This window comes from Gadus macrocephalus, chromosome 14 (genome assembly GCF_031168955.1).
Source record: "Gadus macrocephalus chromosome 14, ASM3116895v1".
Classification (NCBI taxonomy): Eukaryota; Metazoa; Chordata; class Actinopteri; order Gadiformes; family Gadidae; genus Gadus; species Gadus macrocephalus.
In genome coordinates, this window is record NC_082395.1 from 9,719,558 (window position 1) to 9,742,764 (window position 23,207).

At 43.8% G+C, this 23,207-nt stretch overlaps 1 protein-coding gene across 7 annotated transcripts in view; it reads left to right on the top strand.

Moving 5' to 3' along the window:
• Window positions 1–993: 993 nt before the first annotated feature.
• Window positions 994–23,207, top strand: part of plekha7b (pleckstrin homology domain containing, family A member 7b) — a 71,414-nt gene continuing 49,200 nt past the window's right edge. For 4 of the 7 annotated variants that reach the window (XM_060070568.1, XM_060070574.1, XM_060070569.1 and 1 more), the window contains exons 1-3: window positions 995–1,327; window positions 1,434–1,510; window positions 1,604–1,661. In XM_060070568.1, coding sequence (XP_059926551.1) covers window positions 1,245–1,327; window positions 1,434–1,510; window positions 1,604–1,661 — 218 coding nt within the window. In that variant the 5' untranslated portion in view covers window positions 995–1,244. Of the gene's footprint in view, window positions 1,328–1,433; window positions 1,511–1,603; window positions 1,662–14,197; window positions 14,462–23,207 lie in introns of those variants that run through there. The other 3 variants (XM_060070575.1, XM_060070571.1, XM_060070570.1) reach the window with 2 other exon arrangements.

The following is a 23,207-nucleotide window of genomic DNA, read 5'->3' on the forward strand; positions in this document are numbered from 1 at the left end:
CTCAGACAAAGCATCCCTAAGGGGCTTTACAAATCAAATATTTATAATGCTTCATGTTTGAAGTGTTCTGTGCAATGATAACTGTATCGTGATTTGTTTCAAAGAACACTCCTCTCATTGCTCATCCTCAAACCATAAAGAAAGGAAGAGTTTCCATTTCACAAGAGTCACTGAACTGAATATTCCTTCCTTGCGAACACTTGAATTAAATGATATTGGGTAAGTCGACTTTATACCAGACAGCAGCTCTGGAGTGATTGTTCTAGAATCTTATTTCTTAAATGTAGTGCGCTAGGATTGTGCTCCCAAAGGAGACCCATATGAATCTGCTCAACCCTCCTGCCTATCCTAAAATGTATGCCCAGACATATTGTCACACAGTCACTTTGACATTTGCGTGTCCTCAAACACTGACTATTTCATTATATGGGCAGCATCAGAAAATTGGGCAGGTCTGTTTGATGCAGTGTAAGCATTACTGTAGCCTAATGTGTCATGGACTGGGAGGCACTCAGTCCTTAATGCGTTACTGCAGCAAGAGTGACAGGGTCCTATAGCTTTCGATACCGCCCACATCCCTCTGCTGGGAGCTTTGTTCTTATCTTCTATTCCTCCTGGGATTTTTTTCATTTATTATGTATTTTATTTATTATGTATTGCCAATCTGACGAGGGAAGCTTTATATTTGTTTCCCTTGATTATATTATATACACATAATAATCTATTATATCCATTATAGTATCAATAAGTATATAAGTAAGTAAAATAAATATGACATAAATGCAGGCTATGCACTCATCTAAAGTCTTTGAATCAAAGGCAATCGACGTTCAATTCTTTCATCATCATTTGAAACAGGTTTATCTCGGCTGGCTGTGATGTGTCATGCTATCACGTTTCTAGCGTATAACAATAACATTGTATCGGAATGTTAAGCCACAGTGCGTTAATCCAGTAGTTCACGTATTAATACTGGAAGGTACACCCTCTTTGACGCATTCCACTTCTGTGTGGCTTCGTGTTCGTGGTGGCTCTTGGCTATGTTTTTGAGCACTGTTGTCTTGGAATGGGACGTGTGGTGGCAGCCCCCTTCATAGCCAAAGAGTATGGGAACCGCTGTTTGTAAAGTAGCTCTTCGCAAGTTTTGTCTAGCGCTTTAACACTATGCAGCCCTAGTGGTGACCGGGCACCCTGGAAAGTCTGGGAAGAAGGCAATGTAATAAAACCGAGTCCGAGGCGAGATCATGGCGGCACCACTCGCGCGGGACACTTTACCTGATCAATGGTCTTACGGAGTTTGTCGAGATGGTCGGGTTTTCTTTATTAAGTGAGCGTTTTTTTTTTTTTTTTTTTTACAACGATTCACATCTGATGTCCAGGGATAGTGCAGTGTGTTGGCTTTTACTGTTCTGTAACAGGTGTCTCTCTTGCAGCGATAAAACTCGTAGTACTACTTGGCTACATCCTCGGACGGCTGAACCTGTCAACTCAGGACACATGATAAGATCAGGTAGACGTCCTTTTTGTTCCCGATGACCTCGAAACGAGCACGCGGTTGTTCTCTGTATGTGAATTTTTCAATCACTGTTTATTCGTGCAATAGATTTACCAAGAGGATGGGAGGAAGGCTTCACGGACGAAGGGGCGAGCTACTTCATCAAGTGAGTGGCTTGCATTGTTTGCTTTAAACAAAATACTCTTAGTTCGTGTTGTTGCTTCTACATAAAATGCCTTTGACCGATTCTGAAGTGGATATACCGATCGCCTTATCGCTATACCTGAGTTTGGTTGCGTGCAGTGCTTTGCTTTGCCTTGATATCGAGTAGATAGATCGAGCACTACAACGGGTCTGCCACTTAAACATTATTTGAAATGGAAAACCTCACACAAATTGGCATTCGGCATAATTTTCTATAGCAGACTTATGGAATATATCTCTCAATGTGACACACATGCACAGACAGACAGACAGACAGACAGACAGACAGACAGACAGACAGACAGACAGACAGACAGACAGACAGACAGACACACACACACACACACACACACACACACACACACACACACACACACACACACACACACACACACACACACACACACACACACACACACACACACACACACACACACACACACTGCGTACAGTTTATATATTAACACTTGCCTTCTACCTTGTGCAGGGCAGGAGAAAAGCTATTACAATTCAGCTCACATCTGCTATGCAGGACCTCCACACTCTCCATTAGATAGGTGTGTGTGTGTGTGTGTGTGTGTGTGTGTGTGTGTGTGTGTGTGTGTGTGTGTGTGTGTGTGTGTGTGTGTGTGTGTGTGTGTGTGTGTGTGTGTGTGTGTGTGTGTGTGTGTGTGTGTGTGTGTGTGTGTGTGTGTGTTCTCGACATATTGCAAATGATGGACAGGGAGACCATACAAAAGTGAAAGTGACCCAAGAGCAGGGCTTGGTTGTTTGACCACTTGTGAGAGAGATGTATGATATGATTACATTCATGAAGTACGGAGGACATGGGTTTTGAAAGTCACTCAAAAGGATGTTGGTTTTGGCAGTGTAGGCTAAGCTATTGAAGAAAGCACATGCAAGCACTTTGTGTTTATGTAGATTGTTATTTCCAACAAGGTCTGACTAATGAGTGATATACCTCCATCGTTATTTAAATTGTGTTCTAAATTGCTTGGTCAGTTCAATGTGTTTAACAGCCAATCGGGCGTACAAGTCTAAATAAATACAAATATTATCAGTTTACTGCAGGCCCTAAATGCCAGTGACCAGTGACCCGTGTACTGTTAACTTGAAGTGGAGAAAATTAATTCCGATGGTAAACTGGATAATAGTGAATTAGCATAAACCCCTCCCACTGGGGTCTGTAGTAGGTCTACAGAGTGCACTGCCATGGCCCTTTTGCTTTGCTCCATTTGTCGCATACAGAAGACCTGTGTTAAACGCTTTTTTTATCAATGTACATAAGCATGACATTTTGTCTTTCTAATGTTGAGAGCAGCCACTGGCAACTGTTTGTTCAAATATTTTTTTTAATATAAAAATGTCTGCACATTGTTCCTTCTATACACCACAATTTATGTCTGCAGTTGTGGGAGGTAGGTGTCAGCACCACTATAGACCATCATAGCATATTAGGACAAAAACTATGGACTGCTGGGCTTGCTGAAACCTCTGTTTGAACAAAAAAAAGTTTAGCTTTGTCATTCTCTAGTTCTTATAGAAGAAGGACAAATAAGGAGACCAATCAAGCAGTACAAGCTGAAGATATATGCTGTTCGAAATGTCACCGCTAAGCTAAATCAACGGGTTGTCGGTTGTAGGGGTCAAGATCTTGTCCGGCTCTTCCTCCATGCATTTGGATGTGCTGGCTGGTGACTGTGTGCTGAAGGGACAGCCAAACAAAGAGACACTCATGCCGAGGTTATCTCAAGCTCCAAGATGAAAATGTAGATGAAATTTGTCGGCTGTTCTTTCACAATACGGTGCCCCCAGCTAGAAGTGTGTGGTTGAACATTGTAATGCTGAGTGTTCATTTGAAATAATTGTTCTGAGGGACGACTGATAGATTTAAACCTTGTTATGATCAGGACCTTTTTATCACTGGCCTACATATTGAGATTAGATGAGCCTTTCATGTCGTCTGCCTCATCTCTTCAGTACTTGATGTTATTAAACAGTTCATCACAGTGGCAGGATCAGATTTATCCCTGTTGATTTATGGCTGATATTGTAGTGGGTGCCAGGTATCCAGTTGTTATGAAAAGGTCACCTGGCTATCTTCTCCAGCACTCTGCTACTTAAGTAATGAGGAGGGATGTACTTGGATGGTTTATCGATTGTGTTCTGTGGGGTCCTTTTAAAATGTTAATTTGATCACATAAATCGGGAGCATTATTTTGATTCCCGATTCCCGAGGTTCACATTTTGAATATATTCATATAGATATTACATATATATATATATATTTTCATAAAACTATATGTTAAATGCATGTTCAATTTATTGAGAACCAAAAGATTATTAAATGATAAATCCCAATTCAGAAAACTGATACCAAAATCATGAAGGGCACATTATTAACCAATGATATATAATAATAACAACCCTAACCCTACATAATAATACTTATCATATCTACTGACGAGAACATTTGTTTGCCAAAACCTCAGCCTTTTTTTGCTGATCTCTTTTGTAATAGCGGCCTGTGTTGGGGCATTCCTCTCTGTGCTTACTCTACTTGCTGGTCCAGGGAGCCAGCAGTAACAGGTCTGCGCTCAATCCAAGTCCACACGATGCTACCGTGACAACAGCCGGTCGACTGGATTGAGCGTTGCCGGTAGAGACCAGTCATGGAGTACAAAGGGAGGCTTGTTGGGATGTCTTGCTGTGGTATTGCTGACAATCATTAACATCCTAACTAAACCTTTGGAATTATACTATTGTTGAAGTGTTACACATTCTTTTATTACGATGGATGTACTTATATGTCCATGAAGATGGATTATATAGGTGCTTTTATTATCAATTATCAATTGTTGTAGATTGACAACAATAGTGGTAGAGTGGTAGTGGCAGTGCATCTCTATGTTCCCAAGTGAAGCCACGTGTTAGAATTGATATATAGATAGGTGGGAGAGGAAAGAAAGATATGAGATTTCTTTCACAATGAACACAATCTTTTAATTGATGCTAGTTCTGCTTTCTCTTGGACATAGAACCAGTGGATCACCACGGTCTGAATGCACATAGGTAATGTGAAGCCATAGTTCCCCCAGGAAGAAATTATCCCGCTGGAGCTATCACGGTGTCCTACTGGGACACAGTCTGCATTGTGTGGATGGACTCACTATGCTCTGGCCAGGCCTGGTTTAATGTTCTTGAAATACCAAGGAGAACTATTCGGATGCACTTTGAACACTGGGTGATACTTGATTGGCCTGCTGTTAACCTTAATTCCCATATTGTGCGCCGGTTTGATACTTCTATATCAGTCTTGTTTAATAAACTTCAGCTGCCATCAAGCTTTCTAATTGGTAGTTTTCTATTTACAGTATATTTGGCTTTGGGCAAAATTCATTAATTGGCCATGCAGTGTTCTAGGAGTTTTGAAGCCAAGCATAAAAAAAGAAGATTAAAGGTAACACGGTTCCCTCAAGGCTTAAATCTCAAGGCTTACCTAATGAGACTTTCTTTCTGCAAGAGTTGCAGATTCCCACCTTGGTTACATTCAGAGAACCAATGACAAGGCACTTAGTGTTATAAATGAACACTTGTATCCTTTAATCGACCATGATCCCAACTTCATTCCTTTAACAGATTTTTAAATGTAGATTTTATGATGTTACTGTTTTGTTGTTTGACTTCACACCGGGAAATTCTTCAGTCAGAAGTTCATGTATTTGGTAGAATGTTTTATTGACCTTTCGGAAGGATGTAGAAGCTCAGAAGTATTTATTTTTGGTTTCCTGGGTGATGCAGTCTGACTTTAGTGGGTTTTGGGCTTCGACTTTTACTTGATACTCTTCTCCCATCCCTTTCATCCTAGACAGGAAGAAACAACACATTTTCAGTGCACAGACTTCTTGAAGGTTTTGTTGTCCTCCCTTGCAGACAGCTGAATGTATTGAGCCTCGCAGACATACTGATCTGACACGTGGAAACCTCAAGGATACTTTCCTCCAGACCTCGAGCGATGACTCAGACGTGCCTCATCCTCTGTAATTGTCACAATGGCACTTACAGCGTTTCCCCGGTAAACATTTGTCTCTCCGCCTTTCACTTCTATCACTGCAGATTGCTCGATAGTTCAGGATAGTGCTGCACTTACCCTAAATATTTGGAAGCTTTGAGGTAGGACTTTATTTCTGTCCAAGAGGAGAGTGATATGGTGGCATCGCGGAATACCAATTAACAGTGCTCTTCTCCTCCTATATCCTCACCTGGTGTCAGAGGGAGCCAGCTGAGGAGAGGGTGAAGGAAGCAGCAGCTGTTCACCTCCCAAGTGGAGTGAAACACGGCAGGCTGCTTTATTCTCATGTCTTACCGGGCAGAGTAATAAACTCATCATGTTTACTGCTATGGAGTGTACTCAATAAAGATGATGATAGCAAACATAAATGCATACCTTTGAGTCTTGTCTGAAGTGCGATTATAATGATCTCAAGGTCATAAATTGTGTTAAAAAGTCATTGAGGTTGCAGAATGAGTACTAGGGCCATCGCCTACATACTAAACATTTCGCTGACATTACCCACTAAAAGAGGTTGGATTGTATCCTGATATTGCACGACCCAAACGCAAATGTGTATTAGTCTGGAACCTTTCAGTTCATTTGAAATTTCCAAGGGGTTTGTTATCAATCCAACGTGTGACCCATCAGTGGCAGCTATCGTGGTTGTTTATGAAAATGCCTCAATGGTTGCTTCCATAGGGCACTTCTCTGGATAGAGAAGTGAACCCGCCCCATATTAGGTAAATGGTTGTGATTGGCCCACCAAGGCCAGTTCTTCTGGAAATCTGCCTAAACGCTAAGGGAGTCCGATGCATATGCCAGAGCAAATACAACATGAGCTCTCAGGTTTGTCTGGGTCCAGGCTAGTTGGATTCAGTAACACACATGAATGAGGATATGTAGAATATTCTCCAAAACAGTTCCTACTGTCTCAATATTTGTTTGGTGAATAGGAATGCATTCACTTTGTTACAAATCGCCTTTCTGTTTCTGACAGCCTAATATGAGTGGGATGAATTGTTACAGATCAACGTGAGGTCGGCTCTAGTCTCCCATGCGGTACTACACAATTGGGAGATATTGCTAGCTATCAGTAGATACTCATATCAGGTGTACATCGCCACAACCTCCCCTGGTGGAGCTTCATCTCATCTCTGGGGTTGGGAGGCGGCCTGAACCTTCACCTGAGGCAGAAACCTTTTATCACGTTTGTTTTACTACTGAGCGTCTTGCAGACTTGCCAACGTTGACGGATTTAGCTGTCGCTTAAATGACTCATTATGTTCTGTTGGGGACCATAAATGTCGGTAGAGGTTGAGGCAGCCAACTGAATCAAGAAGGGCGAGGACAAAGAAAGAGTTGAGAGTGTTATACAGTGAACCTTTGTGTACCGCAGAAGAAGAAAATAAGGTATTCTGTTGTGTGGCTGTTGCTGCTGCCACTGCCGCCGCTGCTGCTGTGTTGAGACAATGGTAATTAATCCCTGAGCCATCAATGAATACATGAATGAATGCATATATAAATACTTTGGGAACAAAGGAGAGTTGAGGTGTGTTGTCAGATTTTTTTTTTTCTTTCCGTGAGGATGAGATAGACCACGGCCCACAATGAGGGGCTCACTGTCCTCGCAGCCTGGGCTGGTGCAAAGAGAGCAGGCAGAGCCGGGGCTGCCGCAGCACCCAGAGGAGAGGCAGAGAGGTGGAGATGCTAGAGCTGAGATGGGGAGCTGCTGCTATTGGTGCATGCCTCTCAGGCAGGAGGAGGAGGAGGATGATGGTGCTGACGGCGAAGCAGCAAATGCTGCTGAGCTACAACAAGCCTCTTCACTGGGGATGGAGGGAAGGCAGGCCGAGGCAAGGTAACTTCCTTTCGACCTGGGCTAGCTTCTAGAGGTTAACACACCTTATAGACGCACACCTTTGCATTAGCATAGCCACGCAACTTTTGTTGTTCGACCTGCAATAGCATAGTCAATGCAGAATGCTGTTACAGTATGCACAGAGTTAAGTATTTTCAACTTGTAGGCCTATGTAGACCATAGGCCTAGCTGTAACTGGAACATTATCACACCTCTCCCACATTAGCCTAGCACAAATGTGTACATGCTATTTTAAGTACAGAGTTGAGGTTATCACAGTGTTCGACCCAGATTAGAATAAAAGACAGCGCATGCACATACAGGTATGTACATAGTTTAGGTTATTACTCTCCCTCAAAGAACATTGTTAGTATTTGAGCTTATTATATTTGTATTACCATTATTAATAAGTACAATTTTATTATTTATTTTGAGGTACACAGTATACAGATCTGTGCTGGCTAGGTTCCACACTCTTCCTGTGCAACGTCTTCCATGTTGCCCTCATATTTATACTCTTATGTCCCTGTGGTAAAAGCAATGCACATCTATTGTATTTCAAGCCCCCTTTGAAGAAACGTCCCCCTCCCATCCCTTCCTCAGATTTGATTCAGATGACGGCTCTGAGTGCCGCAGTCTGTCAGAGACATAGTGCGACTAGGGCCACTGTTCTGCCCTCTTCTTCATACTCATTTGAGGCCTGGGATTGGTGTGAAAGGTCTCAAAAGACCCTGTCCCTTTTACTGACGACACACTACGACTATCATTTGTCTTATCCCATGCATTCTATCTTCAACAAGGGTCCAACAATAGTTCAACACTTATCATTTTCAGAGGTCATTTTAATGACAAAAGGACGTTTTTTAATCTGAGCAACATTTAATGGGTGTTTTTAATGGAATATTTTTACTATATATCTATTGGACACACCGAGTTTTTGTATTACACTCCATGATAACCGCTTAAATACACCTGGTGTTTTTGAACTCACACTTCAGTAAGTGCTCAATTGGTGATAACTCATTTTCTTGAAGCGTGGCCAGCTGAATTATTCCTTAAGGATGTGGACAGTGAATATGATTTATTACAGTGTACAGTGTAGTCAAATTCTCAGACCTCTTTCCTTTGGGCTCTTCCTATTCTGCTGACTGCTGTCAGTGTTTTAGATCGCTATAGTATCATTTGGTACATTCTGTGGTTCATTATAAAAATGATACATTCCCTGCCTATTAAGTCTACCTATTGAACTCAAATGAATGACAGAAACATAAATAATTTATTTTATATTTATTTAGATTTTTGCAGACATTTGTATGTACTATCGAGTCGATAATCTGTTTGGCAATTTATTTTCTCTGTTTGTGATAATGACAGCCTGAGCTGTGTGAGGCTGAAAATCAATGTGCTTGTTAAAATTGCCTATTTAAATAAATTTGACTGGAATAGTCAATCCTATTAACATTTTGGCGTTGGATTAGTATTAGGGTTTTTCTATAGACCTACTAAATAACATTGACGTTATTCCCTTTGTTCAAACATGATTAAGACATAATGGGACTGCTAGAAAGCTCAGGATTTACAGAGTTTTCTAAAACATGGATGGCTTGATGGAAAATTGTTGTTCTTCTTAATGTACTATTGGATGGGGGTACAGACGGATGAACGGATGCAAATTTTCTTTTCTACTAAAGGCACATCCTTACTGGCGGTTTTATCGACTACAGCAATTATTGAACACATTGACCAGCTGTTTGAGCTTCTCCTAATCAATCCAATTAAATGGGCTGTTGTGCAAACTGCAAAGGTGTTGTTTTATACCTGGGCCGATGCGATTCTCTCGCACTAAAGAAATACAGTGAGTTTGGTCCTCACACCTTATCCCCAATCCAGATAATAGCCCTATGAATTGAATCATTAAAAGCAAACCTCAAAGTAATTATAATGTTAATAAGTCTAATGACAATCGGTTCCTCGGTTCCTTAATGAAACGCTGGTATGTGTCTCTGATAAGGAATATGCAACACTGCGCACATCTTCATCTTCCATGGTGTACGCAACTTCAATATGTTGTTGGCGATAAAACTGCTAATCGTCTCATTGATTACTGTAATTGATGTCACTAATTATGAGTCAGTTAGACATTGGGGGGTAATCTATGACTAGAGTCCCTCTGGGGGTTCCTTCTTGGGTTCTTTGTTGAGACCCGAGAACGTTTAGTGATCAGAGAGAAGAATACCCTGAGATGGGAGCTTGGAAAACCAAGTGTGGTGAAATGTCCGGAGACATGAGGCATGGCTCATTCTGTTTCATTGATGGTTCTACTCTGTTGGGTTGAGTGAGTGAAGAGCACTGGTAGTCAAACACTCCACTGTGTTGTACCCTGCTTATACAGCTTAAACCCCAAAATACCCCTTTTTAGCACTCGCAAAGATAAACATACATTTATCTGTTTGTATCGCATGAATCATTTATATTGTGTAGCCCAGTAGGGGAGCTGCACATGGATTTTGATGTGCAGTGTTTTCTCTTGGTGGCCACTAGGTACTGCTGTTGAAGTTCATAACTTACCGTGTGTTTTGCTTTAGTTTCCTTTGTGATATACATTAAGTAGAAATATGTGGTTGCATTCTGATCGCATTGTATTATTCCATGGATACAAAGATGGATATTGTAAAACAGAAAGGCTACCTTTCAGGTATGTCCATGCATGCAGCTATTAACTTGCAGCTATTAACTAATTAAATTGCTTTACTGTTGTAAACCAACCAGTATTATATCAATATAATTAAGCCATTCCAAATGTGTATCTAATTGTATTGATTTGACTAGAAGCATATTAAGTGGTCGTACAATACAACCCGTGAATCATTTAGTAATCCTCAAAGGTATGGTGTCAAAGCATTAGGGAGGTCTAATGGTGAACTCAATTTAGCAAAGATTATAGCGTATGCTTACATGAATATTTGTAAGCAAATATATAAAGACACAGTGGCACCCAGTCTCTCTTCCAGCCACACCTAGTATTACCATGGCAGTGTTGGCAGACAGACAGGGGGGACCCAGTCTGTCTGCCAATCAGACCCTATTTTGCCATGGCAGTTCTGGAAGATAGACAGGGGGGGACCCAGTCTGTCTGACAATCTGACCTGGTTTACTAATTTGACGGTAAGCAGACAGACAGGAGGGGACCAAGTCTGTCTGCCAATCGGACCTGGTTTACCCATGGCAGTGCTGGCAGACAGATGGGGGTGGACCCAGTCTGTCTGGCAATCGGACCTGGTTTACTCATCTGACGGGGAGGCAGACAGACAGGAGGGGACCCAGTCTGTCTGCTTACACTGCCATGAGTAAACCAGGTGCTCACAGATGCATGTTTGCATCCCTAGCCAGCAGCGACCAAGGGCAGCGTTAAGCGCTGATGAGACAGCACAGCGGGATGGTAACTGCTCATCTGTGGTAACTTGAGATGTCCACGGCTCCATAGCAACAGACAGACAGGCAGAAAGACAGGCAGACCCATGGATGTTTCTGAGCAACACCAAGCCTCTTCCACTGCTTCAAAGCCCCTCTTCTCCTCCTCCACACCTCCTCATAAAGCGCGATCATCTTCCCACCCTGGAGAGGCCAATCAGAGCTGAATGGAGGAGCCAGCAACGCTAGCCGGGCTAGGGCTAGGAGAGGAAAGCGAGAGAGGGGGCTGAAACTGCAGGAATATGAGATCTGACACTGCACTCTGTGCACGTCGTAGCTCAGGCTATACGTCTCCACACACTCGTATAGCACTGTCTCCTATATAGGCTACACATCCGGGAAAAGGTAGCAGAAAGGGTCTTGGTGGTGAAGTGGGTTGCTGGCTGTGTCCTCCATGGAAGTCTTTTGAGGACACATTTCTGAGGACCTTCCTGGATATTTGTGGCCTTTATTTAGATTGTTGTTCCTCCGGCAGCTTTATGGTGAGTATAGCAGACTTGTTGGGGACTAAACTGTATTTTATCTTGTTTGAAATACATTGAAGCTTGTATGCAATTCTTCTTGGCCAATGCCATGCAGCCTGTATTGAAATATTAGTCACAGTCTAATGTATGGCAATGTTTGGCCTCAGATAAGTTATGTGGCTGAGTGTTTCTTGATAGATGATGAATATCCAAGGTAAGTGGACACTGTGAGCAAATCAATGGCGGTTATAGGAAATGTTCAGACCAAGGGCATGCTTTATTGAGTGCAAGCTTTTGATATGTTCATCGATTACTTTTGTGTACCTTTCACAAGATTTTTGCAGTTCTAGTAGAAAAATATGGCACTCACAACATGTGGCTTATTGCAAATAGACTTTGAACAAATGTCTTTTGTGATTCACCTTTTATGCCTCATTGAACCTTGGAAGCAGTGCTGGATATGTATGTATTACTTAATTATAGCCTAATTATATATAAACACAGATCATCCACTGGCCTCAGACATCTTAATACTGAACCAGAGTTGAAGAACCTTCCAAAAACAGCACAAGAGAAACACTAAAGTTTATGTTTGGATGTTTACACAGTTCATAGTAGGAGCTTTGTTTCAGTTGATCAGGTCAATTATTCCCTTATTTCATTTGAACCAAACACAGCATCATTACATTGCATTTACATCTTTTTATTTTTAATGGATAATTATATGTGCCCTGAATTGAAACACATTTGTCAAAGTACTATTTTCAGTTATTGCAACTTATTGCCAGCCTCATGAGACCATCCTGCTCTCACCATACACATTCTGTTCCTCTTTGATATTCATTGCGAAGTGCAAATGTGAATAACAGGATGCTTTCACAAGGTGAACATCTTACCCCTTTTTTAACCAATGTACCTTATTAATAAATGCTAATAAATACATTTTAGAAATCTCTGAATTAGACATGCAAATTGGGAATCTGCTGACAATCTCTGGACAAGGAGAAAAAAAAGAAAGCTGTTGTGTTTGAATATAATCCTAAATGATGAATCAGCATGTTTATCAAAGTGACTTGACGACAGGTAGAACCCAGTCACATTAGACAGAGACTGCTGATGTCAATTCTCAATCCTCACTGTTGTGATTTGAAATATGAGTGCCCCCAGACCCCAGAGCTGTGCTAACGAGGTGTCTAGGTGTGTATGACAGCATAGATTGATGAGGAGCAGCACTAGAGGGTGAAGCTCAGGGAATGAGGGCAACAGCATCTGGATGTGTTACCTCTGCATGGTTTGTGTGTGAGTGTATTTGTGTCTGTTTCTGGTGTGTGTGTGTGTGTGTGTATCCGAGGCTGTGTGTCGGTAATGTGTGTGTGTATCAAAAGCAATATTTCTGATATGTTTGTGTATTTGGGATGTGTGTGTGTGTTTGTGTGTGATTATCTGAATGCGTCTGTGTGTGTGTTTGTGTGTGATTATGTTCATGCATTCGTGTGTGTGTGTAATTATGTGCATGCATGCGTGTTCGTGTGTGTGTGTGTCTGTGTGATTATGTGCATACATGCATGCATGTGAGCCATCTTTGGAATATTCTCCTGATGCAAAATCTATTCTCCTCCTCCCTCCCTCTCTTCATTAGCTGATAAGCAGGCGTTTTTAGCCGAGCCAGTGATCTGTCTCTTAGTCTTTGGATTACTGCCAAATCTTCACTCCTGTTCTGCGATTTTTGAACAACCTCTCTCCTGTTCAAAATCCTTATCCTGTTCCCTATCCCTCCAATGTTTTGTATACTTATTTTCCTTTTGTTTCCCTTTTGATCTAAATGATCTAGTTATCATTATCGCCCTCTTTATCCTCTTCATTCTCTGATTACTTTTTTATCCTGCCAAGTGCCAACGACTCTACACACACACACACACACACACACACACACACACACACACACACACACACACACACACCCTCTCGATCAAGCTCTCTCTCTCGCTCTCTCTGCCTTTTCTGCATGAGTGCAGCAAGAATGAAGCAATAGCACAGGGGAGGGCTTTGACGTCACAGCAACTCCGTCACACCCACCCCCCCCCCCCCCCACACACACACACAAACAAACACATATTCAAGCACGCATACACACCCACCCCCACCCCCACCCCCACACCCCCCCCCCACTCACACACACACACACACACACACACACACACGACTGATGCCAGCGGCAAGAATAGGAGGGATCAGGAATAGAAACGGCAGAAGGGTTAGGGTAGAAGACAATCTGGAATATATATATGTGTTGTCATCTCTCCAGCTAACTCCTCCTCCAGACAGTTTCCCCCCGTCATTCTCCTCAGTGCTTTGGAGCCTATTAGGTACCGCAGTGGAGAAACGCTCTGTCCTTTATCCTCCCTGACGGTCACGCCCCTTTACAGCCCGACCCACTCTTTTTCTAAGGGGGGGGAGGGTATTCATCATCGCAATCAGGTGCAGGCGAAGCGTGTTTCCATAGGCTCCACCCCCGCTCCCTCCACCCAGTATGAATTGCTTAATGGTGCAGCCCAGCCCAGGAGAGGCGGGAAAGGTGTTTTGAATGAATCAGAGCTACTGCACACAAGAGGAGGGCTGCAGCAGGCAGAAGCAGTAAACGCAGCCGAGGCAGTAACAGCAGAGTGTGTGCACACACACACACACACACACACACACACACACACACACACACACACACACACACACACACACACACACACACACACACACACACACACACACACACACACACACACACACACACACAGACACACACACATAGAGAAGCAGGCCTGCGATTGAACTAACATCATGTGGATCCAGCCAGGGCACTCCTCCACTTCCTCGTCACACACCCCTCACAAGAGGCACCCGGCGATCCACGCAACTCGCAGGTGTGTATCGCAGCCTCGCTCCCGTACCGGAGAAACAGCAAGGGTCCGGGGACGTTGCGGCATGCTGGACTCAATCACAGCTGTCGCTTCACGCTAGACGTTTGTTGGCAAAGGCTTACTGAGATCTAGCATAGAGGACTAGGGAATGGGTATATTTCATCTGCAGTCGTGCTTAAGCGCAATCTATTTGAATGGCTAACCTTGTGACTGAAGACCTGCGAGGCTGTGTGATGTGTATTGGTGCAGGATTGCTTATGATCCAGCTTCATTACCACAGCTCATTGCCGCTGTGTCGATGTCAGCAAAGCCGCTTGCTGTCCACTTCAATCTGATTTTTATACTGTTTAATGTGTGTGTCGATTGGTTTGGCCCGTAGTTCTATTAGTCCTTTTCGTTGTTTCAATTATAAGCCAATATATCAGAGCACTGCTGGAATGGGCTTGTTTACATGTCCCTGTTCCACACCCCTCTAGCGTCAAGAACAGCTGCTCACTGGGATGAGCACGCGCCTGCGCACACGCCTGCACACACACACACACACACACACACACACACACACACACACACACACACACACACAGAGACACACAGAGACACAGACACAGACACACAGACAAATACATCTGCTTCCGCTCAAACTTTCCTCACACACTGAAAGACATAGTAGTTCTTCACTAGCTAAAGCTTTCCATAACATTTCATGTTATGATGTAGACATAAATGTTGTGCTCGGTTCTTCGTCCAGCTGAGCTGAGAGGACAAAACCCTCCTCTGCCACAGATAATTCTACTCCTGAGCAATAGGTTAATTCCAGACCACTGGGTAACAGCTGTGGCTATAGGTGAGGAGGGTTGTCACACCGCTTGTAATTAGTCTTTGGATATGATTTCTGGTGAAGTAGCCAAATGCTTTCTAAAGACGTAGAGCTGGACCTTTTGGGGCATGTTGTCGGCCCAGTAGTCTTAATTGGTGTCTGCCAAAGTGCCACCTCTACCCAGCTCAATGTTTTGTGTTATAGGACCACCAAATCAGACCTGTCCATGTCCTGCCTCTCCTCTCGTATCCTTCACCACGGTGCTCCAGGTGGCATACAGCCAACAACTCTTCATTTGTATGCTGAGCTGCTCTAGAGGTCATGTCCTTGCTAAATGCAGTGCTGGAGCGATTCAGTGGGAAAAAAAGGAGGAAATTTACATTGTGCAGAGGGCAATAGACCCAGGATAGAACAGGACTTTCGGTTAACAGTAAAACACAAGTTGACCTCTGTGAATGCTCCCATGTCTCTTCCGGGAAGATTCATTTCCAGGGAACGTCATAATGATGATATCTAACAGAAGGATTCACAATGTTGAAAAGGGAGTACATTCTCTCCCTATCAAGGTCATGACCTCTGAGTTAGGGAGACGGCGTTCTCAGGATCAGCTGCTCTGTTGGAGCTGACATTCCAGAGAAGGGATTGTTGTTTCTTATTCTGGTAAAGTCTTTCTTGTGCTAACCAATGTCTCGGGATTTGAGCCAGATGTAGTGAAGCTTTCTCCTCCAAAATCTATAACAATGTGCAGGAGAAGAACAGCCTCTGAAGAGCCCTCCCACCCATCTGCCACTGGGGGCTCAGTGAACATCTCAGCCAGGTGGAAGCAATTTATTAAACTCATGTTCTGATCATATAAGAAGGATGTGAATTTTGGCTAAGGTCCTCATGAGATATATTTTTAAATAATAAACTAACTCTGATTTATTGTGGAAGGGCTTTTAATGGCAACGATAAAAGTGTAACCGTTTTTATAGCATTTGTTATTTTATATTTAAGCAATAGATCATGCCAGGCTGTGGTATGTGCTCATTATACCACTGTTAAGGGGCGTTGTCCGGCCCCGACGCGCAGCGGAGGGCCGGCGACCCCCTTCAGTGCAGTGTTTCTACTTCCAGGCGCGGAGTGATATGCAAACTTTCACAAAATGATCGGGCGTCATAGCAGTTATGTATACGCTCATTATACAACAGTAGGGAACCAATCAGATCACTGGATTTAGGTCCCCCCGTTGTATAATCTTGTATATATGACTTTAACACTGTTTGTGCGTGTTTGTGTGTGTGTTTTTTTCATTGCCGTGTTAACAGGGATTCTGTGTATCCATCACTGCTGTTGAGCATTGCAGTAATAGGCTAGATGTACTGGGTCAGGTTAGGTGCGTGTGTGTGAGGCTCGCTCCACAGCGGGTGTGTGGCTCTTCGGCTCTTCAGGCTGCATCTCTGCTCAGGGACACTGTAATGACAGCGGTAGGGAAGGGTCCGCCCCTGCAGGCTAAGCCCTCACAGCTATCTCCCAGCACAGAGCTGATAACACACAGAAAAGCACACACATGCATGCACACACATGCATGCACACATTTACGTATGCATGCAAGCATGCACAAACAGACACACACACACACGCACACGGCCCGCTCACACACACACACACACACGCGCGTGCACGCAAGCATGCGCGGCTGCGCGCACACACACTCACTCACTCACACACAGATGTGCGCCAACACACACTCACACGTGCAAACACACACACACAAACGTGCAAACACATACACACACACACGTGTGCTCACACTGCTCACACATCCACAGGCACGGTCCTACACACGCTTGACTCAGCTGTCTGAGTGTGCATTGCACAAAAGGAGAAAGGCGAGGGATAGGGTAGAGAAGAGAGAGAGAATGGACCGGCTGGACGGGAAGAATGAGGTGCAGAATGAAACGTCCAATAAGCTGAGAGGAAGCGAGTGCAGTGCACCAAGTACAGGGGCTCCTAAGGAGAGCAGGAAAGGGAATTGCTTCTTTAGTTTTTGATCTGCGGCTATGAGACGGTGCATGCAATTTCATGGTGTACCCGAGAGGGCTCTGAAGGGGGATGCTATAGATTTCCAGCTAAGCTAAGATGCTGGGCTGCAGTAAACAAACTGCAGTAAACCGTATGGAAGGGAGGGATGGTTACAAGCCCTCATGCATTAACACCCACCACCACCGCAGTACCGCAGAAAGCAGCGAGAGACTCTGAACTGCTTCACTTCACTTCTGAAATTCATTGTGTGATATCAACTTAATTACTCCCTGTTGTCTTTTTCCCTCAGCATCTTGCACATATGACATATTTTTGCGAGTCAGTTTGAGTAATTCGATTAGCACTTTAAAAAATCTCTGTGTGTCCTTGAGTGGAAAGTGTGCATGTTTGGATTTGAAAGCTTTGATGTGCTTTGTGTGTGTGAGCGGTGGTGCATGCATGTGTATGCTGCAGAAGTGCACACATTAAGGTGCGTTGTTGCTTCAAATGCGTGGGCCTTCACAGCCATGATCTAATGTTGCTGACATGACAGTATAAGGGGATTTGACTTGTCTCACAACGTGGGGGGCTGGGGCGGGGAGGGGGGCGTGTGTGTGTGTGTGTGTGTGGGGGGGGGGTCAATCTGATTGTTACATGATTCATCCCCTCCCCCTCCCTGCCTCCAGGCCTAAATACCCACTAGTGAGATCACCGCCATGGTCCATGGATACAATTGAAGAGCAAAAAAACAACCCGGGATTACATTCGATACGGATAACACCATTTCCTAGCCTCGGGCACAATGCAATAAAGCCATGCTCCCCTGGCATTGTCCATCCACACAGTGCATGGGTCAGTCCTCTGCGATGGCCCAGACCTCCTGTAATACACAGTGTTTGTGGCTTTAGGCTGGTGGAGCTTGGCGACCATTCGATTCTCTACATCTCTATGGCCAGTGATTTTCCAGTTCATTTTAAAATGATTTTATTGATATCATCGGTCACCAGACCTGGGCTATCTCCCAGGGACAGAAAACAAAAAACGATAAGATAAGCCATCATACAGAAGCTCTTCTGTCCTGTGTGTCTGCACCTTGCTGGTCGTCATTACACAACACATGCACGTCTCCCAAATGGGAAGTCAAGTCACCTATCGATGCTCGAAGCTGAGCTGAATTAGCTTGTCACGGTTACACAGAGTGGATACTAGACTGCCAGAGGCTATAGGCAGATTTGGTGGGAAAATAAGCAGTTTCTAGAATGCATAAGAGGTAGGATTGATGGATCACATCCCAGCATAATATCCCTTTACCTCTTCCCTTGTCATGTCTAGTACATGCGGGGGATAAGGGTTTGTCCACCTCTGCACCTACTACGTGCCTCTGTGCAGATGCATGAGCTAGGACCCATTAGGAATTTACCAGGGTTTTGATTGAATAAATGTCATATAAAAATGCAACCAAATATATATATGATATATAATATATATCATATATATATATATATATATATATATATATATATATATATATATATATATATATAAAATAAAAAAAGGCAATGTCCTAAAATATGCATGTTTACATTCCCAAATGAGTTGTGGTGAGTTTATGAGTTTATATCAGTGATAACAGGCTAACCATCAACAGGCTACCTAATCGTATCACATGATTAATTCATTACATGTGTGCAGACTTTGCATTTCAAAGGTTATTCAGATCACCGAGGCTGTGTTTTCCCCCGCCCTCCTTTTTCTGAGGTTTGATTTATTTTTGATGTCACAGGATTTAGCGAGATCAGAGATCAGACTAGATTATCTAGTTGTGAACATATGCAATTTGTGTGAGGGGACCGTGCACTTTGGAACATATGCAGATTCAGAATTTGTGTTTTATTCCTGTGGTTGGCGGACATGCTGACCGCCTGCTCGTTCATATGGATCTATTGACACATCAAACGAACCAAAGCGATTCTCATCTAAGACGGGCTGAGGAGGCGGACAGCCGAGGATGCTGTGCGCGGGCCCTGCAGCCGAGGGGTGCCACTGCGTGGCCGCTGTCCTCGGGGCTTGCAGGTAGGGTGCACTTCTCATCAACACATAGCCCTGGGGGGGATTGACAGAGGTGCACTGGGTCCGTGGTGCGTGCCGCTCACCGGTGTAATGGATGCAGGCTGAGGGGGGGGGGGGGGGGCTGGGTACGGGGGCGGTCCAAGCTGTTTAACAGGTGTACGCTGTTCCGCTGCGTGTGGGTGAGATGAAGTGACGGCCCCTCTTCTTAAAGAGCCTCCATCAAGCTGTGCGTCTGTCGCCTCCCCTTGGGGTGGAGAACACTGCAGGTTTTTTTTGTTTGTCGGAATACAATGCGGACGTCTTGCCATTATGCAAAGTTTGTTATGAGCTTTTACATTTTTGAGTTATGCTTTGTTTGCTACCTCGGGTCGTGTAATTGGTTCGTTGTTACGATGGAGCCTGGCACATCTGTCAACTATCTATATGATGTAGAGAGTGTCGTGCATGTTAACGATATAGTCCCCGTCCTGATGCGCCGAAGCCATTTGTTCACTGCCAATTCACTGGCTTATACAGAGGACTCATGAACCGTGTATTGCTTTTGGGCCATTAGAATATTAATATTGTCAGATAATTTTATCATTCTTATTTTTTCATCCAATCATCATCAGTCACACATGCCTCTAAGTGGTATTGTCTTTCCTAGTTATCATTTTGATGAAAATCTTGCATATTGTTTTTCAGCAGCAGATGCCTATTAGCCTGGTGTTGGACCAATCACCTTACGGTGTCCGTGTGCGAGTCACAGGTCACAGCACTGAGTGTCGTATTTCTGTGTCTGTTGCCAAGCAGTTTAGAAAAAGGAGGTATTTTTTCTGCCCCTCTATGGTCAGGCTGAGAACAGCCTGTCCAGAGAATCCATCTACATGAGTCATGCATTGAAGCTGCGCTGTGATGCTTTCATTCCCAGGCGGATGTTGTGACAGTTCTCTGTCTCGTATGGTATTCATATGTTGGGAGTTAATGGAGTTATATAGAAACAGGCCCTCTGTTGATGGGTTTGCTTCCTGCTTCCTCCTCTCCTTTCACTCCTCTTCTCTCCTCTTTTCTTAAACCCTCTCATCCTCTTCTCTTCCTCTCCTCTCCCTTCCCCTCCCTCCTCTTTTCTTCACCCCTCTCATCCTCTTCTCTCCCTCCCCACTCCTCTCCTTTCCTCTGGGAAATGTAAAAGAAACACTTTCAAGCTGATGAGATGAACAGTGACCTTCTCCCAGATTGTGTGCGTGTGGGCATGTGTGTGTGCATGTGTGTGCGCATGTGCTTGGCACGTCTATGGAGGTTGTAATATTAGTGTTGACATAAATAAATAGCGAATGTGTCCTGAGAGTAGGTGTTGTTGTTTTTGTTGTTGTTATTTACTGACCACAAGTCCATAACCGTATTAGAGGGGAAAATGCGTAACTAGGACATGTTTTTTCATAAATATTAACACGCGTGTGAAAGGATTACCATGACACAGATTTAAATGTTTTTGACACCAGGGTGAAAACTCCACTATAATTGTAAAACTAAAATGCAGAAATTGTCGTAATGCATCTTTCACAGTTGAGGTACTAAAGCAGAACAATTAGTTCAAATAAAGTCCAATTATGATATTGTTCCTGCAACACAATTTGACTGTTGTGAATCAGAACCAGGCAAGCAAACAGGATGACCAATATTCAGCAAGCATAACTAGGGATACCGCCACCGCAATAGCAGATAGATGTGTGTGTGTGTGAGTGTGTGTGTGAGTGTGTGTGTGTGTGTGTGTGGAGACCATGACCCTGGCCTGCAGCCCTGTCACCACTGTGTTCCTGTGTTTTCCAAGAGGAGGTTGAGATCAGAGGGCGAGGAAGGGTGTGTGCAGGAAGTCGATGACCCAGTAGGAATACATGTCTTCCTGTTTGGCCGGCTCATGTCCACGCTACCAAATCACTTTCACTGGTTGTGGTTGGTTCGGTCCGTAGAGCGCACCAACAACAGCGTCAGGACCCTGTGTAGAAACACGGCTCAGGTATAACGTTGACCTTGTTCTCCTCCCTCATCCTATAGATATCAGCAGATCGGCTGCTCTACATGAAATTCAAATGCATATTGTTTCATGTTGTTTGTGTTTTTCCGTTAGTATATGTACAGCGGTTCACTCTTCAGCAGTCTCTGCAGATGTACAGTACATTTGATCGGGTAAATGCCATGAAACACGTGTTTATGTATATTATGATGCATGGATATTGGATATTATTCCTCTTAGTCCCCCTGCAGTGGGATGGAGATGGAGGGGTAGGCCTAGTGATGATGCTCTGGTGGGAAACTGTCTCTGCAGAGTATAATGAATCACGCTCCAGTGCCCTCCGATGACTTATGAGGAGTTGTCTTTCGCCTGGCCAGCTCACTCTAAATCTCCAGCCTCTTGATGGCTTCATCTTGTGCGGCTGGAGATAAATGGCCCCCACCCTCACCCCCACCCTACTATCTCCTCCACTTTTCGTGCTGCCAACCATCCCTGCACCACACAGACACACACGCTCTCTTCTACTGCCCAGAGCATGTCTCTCGCCCACTGACTCCCACGCCCTCCCCTCTTTATGCCTGAAATTGGTGTCTTCTTATCCCCCAGCGCCCCAACCCACCTGAGCTCTCAGCTTCCCCACGGGTTGAGATGTGCATCCTTGCAGCAAATATGCAGGAGACACACGTCTCGCCTGTTTCAGTTGTTGAGACATAAATAAACCAAGGACAGGGCAAGGTCAATCATTTGATTCGCGTGTTCATAAATGTACGTGCCGTGTCTGATTAGTCTCTTGTCATGCTTGAGATGCCATGTGTAGCTGTGACGATCACGTTTTGTGGAAGATGAAACAAAGACGCCCGTCATGGTGTCACACAAGACCCTAGCAATCACCTCATTACCTTGCTAAATAAAGCCGTGCTTTTGACTGGCTGACCGAGCAAGATCACAGCATCATGTCAGATGTCCTAATTACAGTCTGCCTATAGGTTGTGATCTAGACTGAGTAGCTGATCGGAACAAGATAAATTAATTGCAGAGTGTGTGTTGAGCGAGGTCTGGCGTCTTTCTATTTGCCAGTATACTAGTCTATAAAAGATGGCTGTGTCAGCTGGAGAAAAGAAGCCAGGCTAGCAATTATCCTCGACGATAGCAAAAATGACCTGTAGTACGTTCTGCAATAAGCACATGTAAGCTTTAATCTTAAGTCATGGAAAACATAAAACTGGGGGAGTGCAATGGTCAGCGTTAACACACGAATGCCAATGTTTAGACACTGTAACAACCATCTAGATGTACACATCTTAGGGACTGTAGCAGTGCCAACTTTTGTTATTCAATATAATTATCATTATATATGCTTTGCATTATATTGGACTATTGTCACTAAGCAAACATTTGTATTTGGACCAGATACATAAGCATTGCAAGTTGTATACATTAATTTCTTGTGGATGGGTTGTAGGTCTTTTTTGTATTTTTATACATAGCTTTTATCTGGTCATTTGGATAGCTTGCAGAAGGAATGTAGGATTTGACGTAATTGGTTCACGCTTCCTGACCCTTTAGCACTCCTGAGACTATGTTTTATATGAGTCAGGTGAGCACCTTTTGAACCTCTAGTACCAATCGGAGCATCAGTATGGATTAGCTGATCAGTCGGGCAGGAAGAAATGAAAATGGACCTGCAAGAAGGGGAAAAAAAACCTGTGTCCCTCCCTTTGATGCAGACTATTCTACAAAACTATATAATAGTTTCTTCAAAACTATTGTCCATAAGGTATAATAAAAGATCTCCTGAAGCTGAAACAAATCTCCCACGGCAGTTTAACTTTCTCATTACATAGAGACACTTCTGTTATATTAAA